This window comes from Anopheles bellator, chromosome X (assembly GCF_943735745.2).
Source record: "Anopheles bellator chromosome X, idAnoBellAS_SP24_06.2, whole genome shotgun sequence".
Lineage (NCBI taxonomy): Eukaryota > Metazoa > Arthropoda > Insecta > Diptera > Culicidae > Anopheles > Anopheles bellator.
In genome coordinates, this window is record NC_071287.1 from 4,446,627 (window position 1) to 4,462,611 (window position 15,985).

Genomic DNA, 15,985 nt, shown 5'->3' on the forward strand with positions numbered 1-15,985 from the left:
GATGTCAAATCCGCCCGGGATCGGCCCGCTGCATAACCGAAAACGAAAACGAAAAATACTAGAAACCCAAGAAAAAGAAAAAAGGCAGAAAAAAATTATTTGAAACGTGGCCAAAGACTGCACACACAGACTCAAAACCCGGCGACAGCTGCCACATATGCGGCCGCTCAGCTGATCCGCTGGTACCGCTGCCGCTGCGCGCTGAGCTGAGACGTGAGCGCGCGGCTCAGTACCTCCCGGACGGTCAGCGCAAACGGTCGTGTTCGTCGGTCGGGAAGCGCCTAGCTTCGGTTCGTCCACCAGGTCTGACACACACGGACACTGAACTCAGGTAGCAGGTCATCCGCCGCGTGTGTGTCGATCGGCTATGGAGAAGGAAGAGAGTGGCGATAGCAGGGTAGCAGGAGGCGAGCTGCCCCCCAGCAGCAGTCCCGAGGGTATTGCCACGTTCAAGCGAGAGCTGCTAGAGTTCCTAGCGGAGCCCGCGGAACCGTTAGAAGAGGGGCCCGCCGGCCCGGTTCAGCCAGGACCGTGGGACATCCGTCTGTTCGAGGGGTACGGGCGTGGCCTGGTGGCGACCCGGGACATCGCCGTCCACGAGCTGGTGTTCGTGGACCGCCCGATGCTGCTCGGGCCCCGGGTCAACAACTACGACGTGATCTTCTGCGCCAGCTGCTGCCGTATCCTGAAGCGGCTCCAGCTGTGCAGTGGCGGGTGTCGGCTGCCGATCTGTGGCCGCTGTGACTACGTGGCGACCGGGTCACCGCACGCCGCCGAGTGCCGGCTGATCCAGAGCTGGCAGCCGAAGGATGCGGGCCGGTACGCGAAAAATATCCTGTACGCGCTCACCTCGATCCGGGGCTTCCTGCTGTCCGAGCGCGACCGCCGGATAGTGCTGCAGATGGAGGGCCACGCGCCACGCAAGGAAATGCTGACCGAGATCGAGGGCCTGCTGAAGGACGGCTACTTCGGGAACCTGCCGGCTGACGGGCCGGACGTGCGCTACCTGCGCCAGGTGGTCAACGTGCTCAACACGAACGCGTTCGAGACGAGCCGGGTTGTGGCGAACGACGACACCGACGACGGCGGCGGTGCGGACCACGAGATCGTCCTGCGCGGCCTGTACGTGCTCGGGGCCATGATGAACCACTGCTGCCAGCCGAACGTGCGCTACGTCTTCGACCGCCAGCTCCGGATGCGGGTGTACGCGTCCCGCCCGATCCGGCGGGGCGAGCAGATCCTCAACAACTACTCCAAGCTGCTGTGGGGCACCCAGCACCGCATCATCCACCTGTGCTTCTCCAAGAACTTTCTCTGCGGCTGCGAACGCTGCAAAGATCCGACGGTAAGACCGGTAGCACCGTTCAACCACACAACGTTACAGTAAGCAACACACAGCACAGTGATCACGAAAAACGCCCATCAATCGTACGCCCATCAAAAAAGTGCAGCGGGAAATCCCAAACACCGATGCTCGTGTTGTGTGGCCTCGTCTGGCGTGAAACCACACGGTCTTCCATCATCAGCCCATATCCTTCCAATTGCAGGCCCAAGCCCAACATTTGTTGTGGTATCGCTGCGCGGTTTATCGCTCGGAGGTGACGGTGACGGGGCGGTCCATCGGAACTTCGTTGTTTTCGAAAAAAACGCGTCCTATGACGTCGCCAGTCTGTAATGCGCAGTGTGCCTCGCCGCTGAAGAAAATTTAGGTTAGGAAAAATGCATGTGTTTACGCATCCCCAACGTCCCCGTAGTTAGTTTGAATAGTTTCAACACGCGTTGTTCAGCACGTTGTTAGGCGAATCTCTTTTTCTAAAACGGCAGACCAGCCAAGAAGTTTGACTCTTGGGTTGACAGGCAGACAACGTTCGAAACTGCGCGATGGTTTCGAGACCGTGTAGTTGGCGACCCTAAGAAGAAGAATCACTTATCAGAGACAAGCGGGCTCAGAAGGGGGAGAATAGTAGGACCCAAAGGGAGAAAAAGTAGTGACAGGCGTGCTGGCGGACGCATTTGTTTATGAGTTCTGCTTTGCTTCGGGATCTTAATGAACAAATGGGACCGCCCACGGCTAGACCCGGGTGTGCGCTAAGGTGTGCGGCATCAGCAACCGTCGTCCGGGCAGACACGAGAGATAATGGAGTTGGGTCGAAGGAGACATAACGGTGTGCGTGCGTGCGCCCCAGCAGTTATTTTTGTGCGACCCACAACACCGGACAGCCAGCCAGCGGTGACAGCGACGCAGCGCAGCCTGTCCCTGACGGCGGTGTTTGGGGCATGTTTCGGTGGAAATCGACTAGACCTACACCGATATTTTTGGACATGGACGCTCGACGGCCAACGGTAGGTCGTCGGTCTCGTGTTAGGCGCGCGCAGACCTCCGAAATTATGCGTGTGCCCCCGCGATTATGCGCTTCTGGCTGGCTGGCTGGCTGGCTGGCGAGTGCAAGTCTTGCCCGGTCGTTAACACGCGGTGTCGCCCATTCGAACCCGGCTCCCTGTCATCATTCGTTGTCACCTTCCCACATCGAGGTTTTCGTTTGAGCTGCAGTGTTTGGCCACACTGTTGATGAGCTGACAACGCAGCACGTATGGGCTATTGAAGTACGAATACTGCAAAAGTTCCCGGTTTTATTGTAGAGATACCCTTCGACGTTTGTTTCAAACGATACCGAACTGATTTCTTCACACAAGTCTATAAGGGAAAGCATATGCCCAGACTTATCAGCGAATCCTGGCTTCGGATCAACAAGCCGAACACGGTTTCGAGAGTTCCGCGTGATTTCGCTGGCCCATAATGAGACGTCCGATGGAATGATGTAACGTTGGCAAAGGTTCCGAACAACAACCGATGGTGTAGTCCCGATGTCGGGTAGTCTCGATTTTATACGACCGGGCTGTATTTATATGTCCGACTCGGTGTCAGTGATTAATCAATACATGATGGACGGTGTTTTTAAACGGTGCCAACTGAGCAAAGGAAAACAAATGCCCTGCCCTTACCGGTCTGGCCCAATGTGACGCGCCCATCCTGTCATCGCTGTCGTGATGTCGTTAATATTTCGAAACCGGGGCCCCGGGCTAGGATGGACCGGGGGTTCTATTTAAACTACTAGCTAGCTGTGCCCGGTGCGAGCGTTACTTCGCTTCTTGCATTTTTTTTTTCGGGAGTCTTTGCGACTCCCATTACTGTTGAAGGTTTTTTTTTGTTCGAAATTCAGTTTGCAGGGATGTGGTGGAAGTTCAAGGTCATGTAATTGGAACTGGGCATTTTCTTTTGGCTCCATGGCGTTTCCTAACAAAAAAAAAGGTCATAGTTCCATCCCCAAAACGTCAAAACATGTGGCGGCAGTCCCCGGTAAATCAAGCCGGTTAAGAAATACTGTTGGATAATTTACTGCTCCATCGTGGTTTGTCACTGTATCGACTGACATGAAAGTCTCATACCTTCTCAGATCGGTATTCCATCGAATCGGTGGTTAATTTAATGCTATGTTTGAGAAAAAAAAATCTGTCAGTCAGTTTATTTGTGGTGTGGTCGATAGATTACCTAAGCTTGTTGGCAATATGACAGAATTTGTTGACAAATCGGTTTTGGCATCGAACTGTTCCCAATATAACGGGTCCCCTTCATAGATCGTACGGTGACCGGGTATAGAATGCCCTATTAGAAATAGAATCAAGGGAGCCTTCGTAAGAGAGCCATAATGTCAGGGCTCTTGGGCCCAGACCGTCTCACTAAAAGGTGGACAGTGGGCGATTTCAGTTAGTATGAGGATTTCCATTACATTTCCTTAAACTACATAAGCCAGCTCGATGTTCGATCCGCAGCCTTTTGGAGCCTTCTGGGTCGTGAAGATTCCGAGAATAGATCTGTCAAAGCCAAAAGAGCGGTAAAAGTGGGGGTTTTAAGCCAACTGCTATTGGATTGGCAACGGTTATGGCTACCGTACCGCAAAACCTTCTCAGCCCTTCTCCCCGGGGAGAGGTTTCCGCTTTGGTGTGTCGACTGATCGACGGTTGGTTTTCGTTTCGTTTTGCTCAGGAGTTCGGCACCTACCTCGGCGCACTGAAGTGTGTGCGGGAGGGCTGCGCGGAGGGCCGGCTGCTGCCGGTGAACCCGCTTAAGATCCTGTCGGTGTGGCAGTGCGACCGGTGCAACCTGAAACTGAACAACGTGAAGGCGACCAAGATCCAGGAGATCGCGGGCCGGATGGTGCTGAACAACGCGATCAAGCGCGACGGGTCCCACATCATCGACTACCTGAACGATCACCTCGTGAAGTTCCTGCTGCCTACCAACCAGTTCACCGTCGAGCTGAAGCTGCAGGCGATCAAGAAGATACAACCGTGCCGGCCGTTGGCCGAGCTGCGCGAGAAGGAGCGCTACTGCCTCGAGATCCTCGACGTGCTCGATCGCCTCCGGTACGGCGAGTGCTTCGTGAAGGGCATCCTCTGCTACGAGCTGTTCGTGACGCGGGTTGCCATCACCCGGGCGCTGAACGATCGCAGTGTAAGTACTGGACACCGGAGTACTTCTTCCTGTCTGCCTGTCTACAGTTTCTTCTCGTTTCCGATCAATAGATTACACTGGACGAGCCGAGCCTGGAATGGCTGCGGACCGCGTGGCAGATACTGGGCCCCAGCGGTAACCGGCCCCGGGATCTCCAGCAGCTGGTTGTGACACATGGGATCGAGGAGTGAATCGCCCACAAATCGCCAAGAAGAAGAAGAAAGGTGGAAACGGAAATGAACTGCACCAGCGTATGGCGTAGATGTCAAATCCGTCTATCAGTGTGTGTTTCACAGCAAAAACGCGCTCCGTTCAGTCGTTTGACTATGCGGCTTTGAACCGCTAGATCACCTCGCACAAATTTTTATTAGTGTGTGTGTGTGTGTGTGTGTGTGCACACGTGTGTATGAGTGTGTGTATGAATAACTTCTTCTTATCCGGCCACAGCCGCTGCGCGGTCTTTGCTTGGGCTTTGCATCAGAGGCAGTCTCTGTTGCTTTCTGTAACGGTGTGAGTAACAAAGTAACAAGCGGAATGCACGAAGGAAAACCCACGAACAAAGGGCCACTTTGAATGATTGGGACGCAGGAAAATTAGGTTAGCTTATTGAACAGTCCGATAGTTGGATGGATAACCAGCAGAGGAACCACCAGAAGAAGATAAAACTCGTTACTAATCACACAGGAGTGGATGAAATTGTTAAAATTAAAGAAAAAAACATTCAATCTTTATATTTTCAATACTCAACACTTGTCAGAGAATATGTTGTTTACGTAGCCGCTTTGCTTCTTTGAGGCACGGATTAGATCACGGTTCCAAGTGAATAAAGTGTGTCGATGCACAAGCGTTTCCATTCGGTCCACAACATTAATTCTCACTGCGTCCATCTACAGGTTCTCGATCGGGTTTGAGAACCGACGACTCTGGGGTGACTCTCTCAGTCCAGTATCCTGTTTTGCATCAGCCATCATCAACACCTTCCGTGTACCATAGATCCGCTTCGAGTCGACAGCAGCTTCGCCGCCAATATTCATTCGAACATGCGCTTTCTGCTTGGTCCATGTGCTGGGACTGTTCCTGAATCAGATCTTCCGAATGGGTGACAGCAACACAGCCCAGGACCTGGAAGCGTCGCCTCATCCTCGATCCAGATGAATGAATTCTAAGAGTCCCTGTACTTATTCGGCACTACGAAACTGCATCCGACCGACACCGAACCATGACAATCCGGGGTGGACTCCCGGGGTATCCCAGGTAAAACACCCATGCAGTGGACTCTTCCTTCTGATCCGTCTTCCTTCGGTTCTTCGATTGCCAGCGGCCCCAAGTATGCCCGTGGCTTCTCACCATTAGTTTGACATTTATTCGACGAACCCACGAACGTGGCGTAAACAAAATCTCCTTAATCTCTACCAACGACGTGTCCCGCACGTGTGTCAGTGATCAGATGAGGGACCACCGATGGACTACCGACACCATGGTGGCCCACGACACACTACATGAAGCCTTGCCGGAACCGGACCGGAGATGTATGAGGTTGTCCCAAGTGGTAGCTCAAGCACTTCGCTCGCGATCTCGGGATCATGTGGACGTGGCTCCCAATGTGTGGGTTCCTCTACGCGCTACCTACGTACTACGAGCTGCCGTGGGCTGCTGCTGTGATCGCACGGTCACCGTTGGCCGTGCGACGCATCGCGCACCGCTGCATGAGCGGGATGGCGAACAGCATGACGCCGCTGATGGCGATCGTCGATCCCGCCATCAGGAAGCCGGGCCCGTACGAGAGCGTAAAGTCGTACAACCAACCTGCGCGGGACAAAAGCGTTAGGGAGGCAGTACAATGGCAGGCAGGGGTCAGGCTTACCAGCGATCGGTGGGCCAAGGAATGAAGCGATGCCCTGGAACAGCAGCAGCAACCCGAACGCGTTGGTCAGCTTCTCCAGCCCGAGCAGGTCGACCAGGATGACGGAGGTGAGCCCGACGTACGCACCGATCGTGAAGCCGAACACGGCCGAGTAAACGGCGAGGCTCTCGTAGCTGGTGCACAGCACCGAGCAGGCCGTCGCCACGCCGCACACGGTCAGCGAGCAGTTGTACACCGCCAGCCGGTTGACCCACGGCTTGTCCGAGATGTAGCCCAGCACGATCCGGCCGACCGTGTTGGCGATGCCGATGATACCGATCAGATAGCTCGAGTGCTGCGTGTCGATGCCGATCGCCAGGGCCTGCTCGGTCAGATAGACGTACGGCACGTTGAACCCGATGCTGGTGAGGAAGTTGGACACGGTGAACACGATGAACACCGGGTCCCGCAGGATCGAGAAGTTCATCATCTCGCGGAACGTGTCGCAGGTTTCGCGTGAGCACGGCACACACCCAAGGCATCGCTCCGTGTCCGGGTCGGCCGTCTCGGGTGCGACCGATCCGCGCTGGTGGCGGCTCCGGGGGCCCGTGCCCTGCACCACCGAGCCGTAACTGCCCTTCTCGTACTCCGACAGGGTCGTCTGCGACGGGTGCCTCGACGCCATGTTATGCACCGAGCCGGTGTAGAGGGCGTCCTTCCGGTACATGGTGCCGCTTTCGGCACGCTTCAGTGCCTGGCCCGGCTGCTGCTCGGCGGTGGCCGATCCTCCAGCCAGTAGCGGTTGGCTCTGCCGCAAACGCTTCACCTCGTCCACCAGCTGCCCACCGCCGACTGGTGCTGGACGCTTGTCCAGGGTGTCCCCACTGACGGAGTGACCATTCTGTGGGACCAAATGGTTCCGGTTAGAAGGATTCACCACACCGTTACAGAAAGCAACGGTCGCATACCGCGTTCAGATTGATCCGTGGAGTGTTGCCGCCCAGGATGCCGTAGCTGTTGGAACGTGTCAGGTTGCTCGTCTCGCCATCGGCCGTTTGCTTCGGTTCGCCAAGTGGAGCTAAAACAAGGGACACGAAAGGTTATGCGGTCTGCCTCGGCTCGGCCTCGACTGTCTCGGCTACCGTACCGGTGTTGGAATGTTGCAGCGGGAAGGTGGCGCCCTCTAGATCGCGGCTCTTGCCGCCGCCATCGTCGGCGGTGAGCGGACGGAACATCCAGCCGAACACGACGCAGATCAGCACGATGCCGGCAATCGCCAGCATGGCGCCCTGCCACTGGTAGCGCTTGATCAGGGTCTCGGTGAGCGGCGCAAAGATGGACGTACCGAGGCCCGACCCGCACACGGCGATCCCGGTCGCGAGCGAACGGAGCCGCTCGAAGTACATCGTCACGCTGACGATGGCCGGCAGGTAGATCAGACCGAGCCCAAGCCCGGTCCCGAGCCCGATCGTGATGAACAGCATGAACACGCTGGTGGCGTACATGCTGACCGCGAGCGAAGCGCTGGCCAGCAGCGCACCGGCTATCGTCACCGCACGGCACCCGTACCGGTTCACCAGCGACGATGAGATGGGACCTGTTGGAGACACGGGGCGGAACATGATATTACCGGAGGACCGGAAAGGCACGAACCGGGGATCAACTTACCCGAGCAGAGCGTGACACCGACGAGGATCGACGCGATCCAGGCCGTGTAGCCTTTGCCTTCGTTGAAGTAGGTCAGGAACTCCGAGTAGAATATACCGAACGAGTAGGTCAGCCCATCCGCTGCGGGTCACAAGAGCATACGGTACGAAATACAGTATTAATGAGGATTTCTGATCTGATGGGACTTGGGCAGGTGTAGAAGTCGAATGTGAGATAGGCTTTTGCTCATTATGCCCTTTTTTGGCAACTCAACGCCTTGTTTCGGCATCAAACAAATGATTTCTGATAATTTGACAACTTGCAACTACAGAATCGCATCCCATTGCTTATCGAAGGTTAAGGTGATCGTGGTCCTTGGTAGATCGCGATTGCTTTGAGTGGTACAAAAAATTTAAACACATGAACTGAACGAAAGACAGCAGTACAATTGATAAATCACATCGACTGCATGCCAGGTACAGAAGGCAGTTAGTTTTTCACCCGAACGTGATTGACGATAGAGAGTGGATTCATTTTTAGAATCCCAAAAACGAAGAATATCATAGATCATGGTCCAGGGCTGTCTCGGTGGGAACAGAAAGTTGTGTTGTACCACAGGCTCCTGGTGAAACCTGATTAACACAGATCGCTACCGACCGACACCGACCTTCACCTTTCACCGATGGGACACGCATTGGCTGAGCGATCCGTACGAGGAAGTCAAACATTGCGGAAGACGAACAATTCTTTCGGCTTACGATCCCCAAACTACCAGAGAGATGGAAGAAAGGTATAGCTAGCGATCCGTTGATTAAAATGAAGTTTGTTCATTTCGCGTGTTTTGTTGGAAAATATCTCATTTTTGATTTCTAAACCTGGTACAGGGGGCCCCCGTTGATAGACGTTGATAGACGCAGAGTCGATAGAGAGATGGGTTTTCGAGACTACCGACTTGTCACCGCTGCTCGATTCCGGTGCCCGTAAAAAGCACACACCGTTACAGAAAGCAACAGAGCATTAACACTGTCGCCGTTATCATCGAGCAGTCAAGTAGTGACCCCTACAGGGTTGGGGGCGAGCCAAGGGCAACAACACAAGGGTGCTCCTGAGAACGTCAAACGTTTCGCCATCGCGCTGCGCTGGTTGATAGTGGCGGCGTGGTTAATGTTGATAGTGGGGCGCGTCGGTCGCTTATCGACAGCTGGCTTAGAGAGGAGCCCATCCACTGGGAATGTGCCGCTGGGTGAGGTGACCACTCCAGAAGGGTCTAGGCCTGTCAGGATGCTGTAACAACGAGACCCCCGGAGGGTCTCGTTGAATGTTATCGCGATCAACGACGCAGCAATCGACCACTTCAGCCCCGGGTTATTTATTACGCACAAATTACGTCCGGCACTCGGAGCCGAACCGAAAAACAATGACGGACCACGGGCGACTAGTCGGGCCGCAATTGATGGATGGCCCCACACATGTGGCACATGTGGCTATCGCCCGCACTTGATTGATCTGTTATTGGATTGGACGGCGGCTACTTACTGACAATGTGGATGCTGAATGAGGCCAACACCACCATCCAGCCCCAGCCCCCGTCGGGCGGCGTTGGGAGCCCCGGTAGGTCGTCCTTGGAGGAGGTGTGCTCGATATCGCTGACCAGCTGCTGCTGCTGCTGCTGCCGCTGCCGGCTAGCCGGTGCCGGGCCGTGTGTCATTCCTCTGACGTTCCCTTTTTCGCCTTCCTCGCCACCACTTCCTGAGCACTAGTTTCACGGGAGATGTCCTACCGGAAGGAAGAAAACAAAAAAACCATTCGTTACGTGCGTGCGTTTGTTTACTGTCTAGCGATCGATCGAGGATCGCTTACAGGCCACAGGGTCACTTTGATTCCGCGCGCACTTCCGTGGAAAGCCACGGAAGTGGGGGGCTCTAGGAAGAGCGCTACAGCTACTCGATAGTCGTTCGAATTCGAAACCCGCTCGTTGCCCCCGATACGATAAGATATACTGGTGCGTACGCTGGGATGGCGGCTCGCTGCGACCGACAACCTCGCCCTGCTCTCGGGGGGCGCGCACACGCGCATGCGTAGCCTTCGCCCGGCCGTCAACAACCTCACCGGTGCTCGGTGCGCGCGCTGCGCTGTCGATACTCTTTGTGACCGACACACCACACAGACACGCGCTCACGCTGACGCTGGGCAAAAAGAGAACGACCCCGACAGCGTCGTGGTGGTGTACGCTCTAAGCTGCGGTGGTATCCGCCTCTGTTTTGACTGCTTTGTTGTTTATTGACCCGCTCGGCACACACGACACCGGGCACCACCGCGCACTACACTGGCACTTGACTTGAGTTCGGCGACCGTCCGGCTGCGACACCGCTGATCGACTGCAGCGCTTCGGCGAGCGCAGAGCGCATCCAAGCTATCCAACCGACTCGAACCGACCAGCCAGCCACAGTTCTGCGAGTCTTATCAAGCCCGTAGCGCGCGCGCCTAAGCTTCTGTGTGCACTTCGACGACGTCGATGGCCGGCTCTCCCGCGCCCGATAACAACACCCGCCCGATAGTGCCTGCCGCCTGCAAACCTCGTCTGCCCTGACTTAGGCTGGCTTACGCTACGTTGCTATGTGCCGAACCAGAAGAGCTGACCGTTTGTTACAGCGTAGTCCCCACGAGTCATGAGAAGTCCGGAGTCCAGAGCGCGAAGAATTGCGCGCCGATCACACCTAGGGGTTTCTCTTTGTGGTAGGATCCTCCCCCGTTCTTATACCGGTCTAGTACACGTCTGCGGAAGGGATTCCCGGCAGATTCACCGATCTAGCACACAGGACATTCCACACCCCCACAATTCCAACTGTCACACTGGTCACCTAGTAGGGAAGTCGACGGGCGCCATTAGACGAGATAGAGATCTCTGCTGCTACTGCTTTGGGTTTTGGGAACAGCACAACAACGACAGGGTGTGTGTGGGGTGAATTCGGAGTCGAAATTGAGTTGTATCGGCGCGCACTAAAAATAGAGCCCCCCGGTCTTACCTCTCGGTGCAGGTCCCGTCCAACTGTGTCGATGCGTGCGTGCCGCGTCGAAAATAAACACGTCGTCGTACCGTTCGTATGTCTCTAGATTCTTTCACTTTTGTGCCCGCCGTCTGCTGGCGGCGTGGGTAGGCGTGTGTGAGTAATTAAATCCGTACGGTATCAGGGGGATAACCCAGATCGCTGCCGACTTCACGTAACGCTGCCTGCCAGCGTTTGCTGCTGTAGCGGCCCTACTACAAAGGGAAGCAACTACCCCGGAAGCACTGGCACTGGGAGTCACAGCCCTGGTCGGTCACCTGCTGGCGTACAGAGGATCCGCAAATCGGATCAGGTCCGGCTGCTGCTGCACGGGGTTTAGTGGGGCAGTGCGACCAGCAACCAGCCAAGAACTTACACTATCGCCCGGGGACGAAGCGTAGTGGGCTAGCTTTATCGCTAGCCGTTGATAGCGGGCTTAGCAGGCGCCACCACATTGTATCTTGAGCCACTCGAGTCCACTGTCTCTGGCTGTTTGCTCTGGACGTCGTCGGAGCCGTCGCTGTCGTCAAAGGATCTCCTTGGCTACTCAAACCCTAGACGTACACACGTGCCGCCACCGGCATCAGCTCGGGCGGATGATTTATCTCTCTCGCTCTGGCCCGCCAACAGACCAGAGCAGAGTTGATAGACGTGGCGTCGATACACGGCACGACTCCATGGGGACGGTGAAAGTTGTTTGCGGTATTGATTGGGATGTTGACAGATTGCCCGAACCGGAGGCGAGCTTCCATTAGCCCTCGCTTCATTAGCCATTAGCCGGGCGCTTATCTTATCGCATCGCTAATCGCACGTGGTGTCGAATTCGGTTCCCGAGACTCCCGAGCTGGTGGATGGTTCTATATCGAGGCCCTATCGAAGGGGTTCTACTTTGACTGAGGCTATCCCGGAGGAGTTCGCCCTGTTGTAGCTCCCTGCTCGCGGACCGATTTCGGACTAACCACGACCAGCACACTCGGTTTTGGGGCTAATAAAAACAAACAACAGCGCTACCAAAAAAGGTTGTCCGCGAATATGGGGAGGGGGGGATCGATCAAACATTGCCTCTGCTAGGGTAGCGTGGGCCGACGAGGAAGATAAGTGGTTTCCCTCTGGGGCGGGGGGGAGGCTTCAAATTCGTATCTGCTTATCTGCTGGGCAACTCCGGACTGGTCCGCACTGGCTCTGCTCTCTGGATCCGTAGCGCACACTATCAGGTAAGCAATTCTATCCGGAATTGTGGAATGCGAGCGCTGGAGAGCTCTCTAGTACGACGCTTATCGACATGCGGTGTGTTGTGTGTGATTATAGCTTTATTTGACCAGCACCACGGTGTGTTTGATGGGATCGACGCCCAAGAATCGGTACCGAACCAAAAGGTTCGTCTCGTTTTGAAGTACTGGACCTGGGCTAGAGGGAGAGGTTACAGTTTACTGGACCCTGGACTGGATTCAGCGACTCCAAATGCGGCTACGTGCCTAATGTATAGGGTTCCATCTAGTGGATTGTGGATTCCTGTGGAGCTAACCGAACCGTCGTCCAAGTTTTCATTTCAAAAAGTTTTTACTTAATGTATTATCCGGGGTCCACAGTATGAGGAACTTGGAAAAAATGTATGGCAGGCCAAGAAACTATTAATCTTTTGCTAGAGTTCCGTGAGTTACTTTGAGTTGCTTTTGAGCGCCTTATGTTTACGGGATATTTTCCCGTTTTGGGGGTATTTTTTTCAAATTGAACGGTTTTTAATTTTTATTGCTTTCCAAAAATAAGGCTAGCTTTTTCGACAGCGGATCAAATTTGGACAAAAATGGCACTAGAATGAGAAACTGAAAGGAAACTGAAAAATCAAAGCATAAACAAACGAACTGTCATTTCACTGACTGGAGCTCACGGAATTTTTCACGCAAAAGCTACTAGTGTGGACGCTAGCATATCAAAAAAACCTGTAGAGAAAACTCATACTGTGGTCGAGGCGTTACAATTTCCAGAAAAAAGTTTGACGACGTTTTGGAAAACTCGGAGGACTCCTCGATTTCACACCTCCTTCAGGGGGCTCCAGGTGAAGTCCGCCTGGTAGGTGTAGTAGACGAGCCAGTAGAGGATGTTGAAGAAGGTGAAGGAGGTCGGGAACAGGATGCGGGCCGCCTGGTCGATGAGCGACACACTGTTGATGTGCCGGTTGCCTCCACCTGCGAACGCGTACAACTCAAGTCACTCAAGGGCCAACCACCAGTAGTAGTAGTAGTAGTTCCCGGCAAACCTACCTTTGGACGCTTCGCGTTGCCGGCGACGGCGGAACTGATCGTCACCGAGGAAGCACAGCCAGATCTGCTTCCAGGTCGGTTCCTTCGGTGGTTCCGTCTGGGTCGTGCGCTCCATCGTCGACAGGTGCGATGACGTCGGCTTGAACATGTGCGTCGGGTCGTTGTAGATCGGGCAGATGAGCGAGCTGCGGCGCCGGGCCGCGATCAACCGGGGCGAGTCGTTGCTGTTGCTGGTGGCCAGCAGATGGGCAGCGGCAGCGGCGGCCACCGTCAGCCCGGGCTTGTCCGGGTGGATCTCGTCCAGGTTCTCCAGATCTTCCCATTCTTCCTCGTCGAGCGGTATCTCGCCACTGCCAACCTGTCGACCGAGTCCGGAACCGAGTCAGAGAGGGTTAGAGCATGGGGGCGAGGCTTACCTTGGTGAAGTAATGCACTCCGGCGAACTCTAGCAGGGTGGCGATGCAGTAGAAGAAGCTCATCAGCAGGAACCAGTCGAGGGCGGTGGCGTACCGCACCTTCGGCAGGTCGGTCCGCGAGTCCAGGCTGATGGTGGACAGCGTCAGCACGGTGGTGATCCCGAGGCCGACCCGATCGCTGGTCGCTTCCCGGTGGATCCAGAACGAGACCCACGACAGGACGACGATCAGGATGCAGGGCACGTACACCTGGATGAGGAAGTAGCCGGTGTGGCGCTGCAGGTTGAACGAGACGTGCAGGACCGAGAACTCGCCCTCGCGCCGTATGAACGTGTAGTTCTTCTGCCCGAAGCTGATCAGGTCGAACTGGCTGAGCGTCATGCCGGGCACGAAGTTGACCGAGTCCTCGTTCTTCCACCGGTACACCAGCTGCTGGCGGGAGTAGGCGTAGCTGCCGAGCACCAGCGGGCACGACTGGCGGTCCATCGGGAAGCTGCGCAGCTGCATCAGGCAGGACGCCTTGATCGTGAGCCGCATCGAGTACAGGATCTCGCCGTCCTGGCTCAGGCGCAGCAGCTTGTTCGGCACGGTGATCGTGTGGACGTGCGAGTGCTTACCGTTGTAGAAGTAGGTGTCCGGCCGCCAGATGCGCTCCAGCATCTTGATGCTCAGCGACAGGCTCTTGATCGGCCCGTGGAAGCTGAGCCGCTTGTCGCGCCAGTACTGCCGGAAGTAGCAGTCCATCGAGTAGTCCTGTCAAATAGCGGAGCCCCCTCAAACCCTGACTCAAACCCCCCCGCCCCCCGCTGACTACTAAAGCATGGCCCACTTAGAATCGGGAACAATTGCATGATTTCTAGCAGCGCCTCTGGTGGTCGGATTTCAAAAGTGTTGATAGTCGTATCTTCAGTAAACATTCAACTTTCAAGGCTGAAAGTTTCATTTTGGTACGTGGAGTTTATGGAAAATGATGCTTAATTGAACTCGAAAGAGGAAAAATAATTCTGCACAATCACGTCGAAAACACCACGTGGTCTACTTTAAAAATCTCTAAAACACAAAAATTCGCAAAATCAACTATATATGCTGTGCTTTACCGTTTTTGGGAACCCAATACCGTAGATTGAAAGATTCAGAGTAGACGTCGTAGTGGAACATACAATCGGCAGTTGAACTGGAAGGTTTTAAGATCAATCGAGGCAAATCCTGAACTTTAGGTTCGGGACATTGCAAAAAATATTGTACCAGTAAAAGTACTGCCCAGAAGATCTGTCTACGAAGAGGCTACTGTTTTTTCCTTGCATGTAATCATCCAAAAAGCACACTTAAACAAAATCTAGTCATGAAAACACGCGCTAGAATGTTGGACGAAAAGGTTCTGACGAGGTAAAAAGGATGCTTGCTTATGGACGACGAAACATACGTGAAAATTGATTTTGGACGGCTTCCTGGACCAAAACTTTATCTCGCCACGGCACGGGGAGATGTCCCCTCCAAGATCAAATTTGTATTCGCCAATAAATTTGCACAAAAATTAATGATATGATAAGGAATTTGCACCTGTGGACAGAAATCAAGGTTTTCATCACAAACACGACGATGAACTCAACTCTATAGAAGGAAGAGTGCCTCAGAAAGCGAGTTCTATTATTTATTAAGTCACACAAAGGTCCGGTTAAGTTTTGGCCTCTGATTTGACAATAAGGTGGATTTCATCGCAAAGGATATCAACCCATCAAGTTGCCCTAGACTCCGCCCAATCGAAAATTATTGGGCAACAATCAATAGGAAGTTGAAGAAGACTGAAAAGGTGATGGGGAATGCTGCAGAGATGGCGAAAAATTGGATCAAATTAGCCGCTGAGGTGGACCAGAAGATTGTGCAGAAAATTATGGCGTGCATTCCAAAGAAAGTTCGTGATTTCATCCGATGACCGACATAATAAATTTCTGAAATTTTTCTCTCAAAGTACAATAAAATACTTTCAATTTGACACCTTGATGTGTTTCCTAAGTCAAACCAACCCCGAGATAGAGCTAATGCAATTGTTCCCGATTCTAACTGGGCCATGCCTTACGTACCATGTCGAGCTCCGAGACCGGACCCATGCTGCGGATCAGGATGTTGGTCTGGACCACCGTCGGCACACCCTGGCCGTGCGTCGGGATCTGCGAGTTTTCGTAGCGCTTCAGCAGGTTCTCCAGGATGAGCGTGATGTTCTTGCTCAGCATATCGTCCACGGCCGACCGTCGCTTGAA

General features: G+C 54.3%; 3 protein-coding genes across 6 annotated transcripts; 1 reads left to right on the top strand and 2 right to left on the bottom strand.

The window, feature by feature from the left end:
• Positions 1-223: 223 nt before the first annotated feature.
• Positions 224-5,362, top strand: LOC131213863 (SET domain-containing protein SmydA-8). Its single transcript, XM_058208065.1, has 3 exons — positions 224-1,345; positions 4,046-4,513; positions 4,585-5,362. Exons 1-3 carry the CDS (start codon positions 368-370, stop codon positions 4,702-4,704), a joined length of 1,566 nt encoding a protein of 521 aa, XP_058064048.1. The 5' UTR covers positions 224-367; the 3' UTR covers positions 4,705-5,362.
• On the bottom strand, positions 5,157-11,122 carry LOC131213862 (monocarboxylate transporter 12). Of its 4 annotated transcripts, none has more exons than XM_058208062.1 (7): positions 11,030-11,122; positions 9,540-9,779; positions 8,025-8,144; positions 7,504-7,953; positions 7,325-7,434; positions 6,378-7,257; positions 5,157-6,319 (listed from the first exon to the last, which is right to left on the bottom strand). In XM_058208062.1, the coding sequence occupies exons 2-7, from the start codon at positions 9,709-9,711 to the stop codon at positions 6,147-6,149; spliced, it is 1,905 nt and encodes a 634-aa protein (XP_058064045.1). In that variant the 5' UTR covers positions 9,712-9,779; positions 11,030-11,122; the 3' UTR covers positions 5,157-6,146. The 4 variants fall into 4 exon arrangements, with proteins under 4 accessions (XP_058064045.1, XP_058064047.1, XP_058064044.1 ...); XM_058208064.1 differs by lacking the exon at positions 11,030-11,122 and adding an exon at positions 10,113-10,367; XM_058208061.1 differs by lacking the exon at positions 11,030-11,122 and adding an exon at positions 10,014-10,367.
• Positions 11,123-13,081: 1,959 nt separating this feature from the next.
• Positions 13,082-15,985, bottom strand: LOC131213300 (gamma-aminobutyric acid receptor alpha-like). Its single transcript, XM_058207316.1, has 4 exons — positions 15,809-15,985; positions 13,728-14,480; positions 13,312-13,669; positions 13,082-13,236 (listed from the first exon to the last, which is right to left on the bottom strand). Exons 1-4 carry the CDS (start codon positions 15,956-15,958, stop codon positions 13,082-13,084), a joined length of 1,416 nt encoding a protein of 471 aa, XP_058063299.1. The 5' UTR covers positions 15,959-15,985.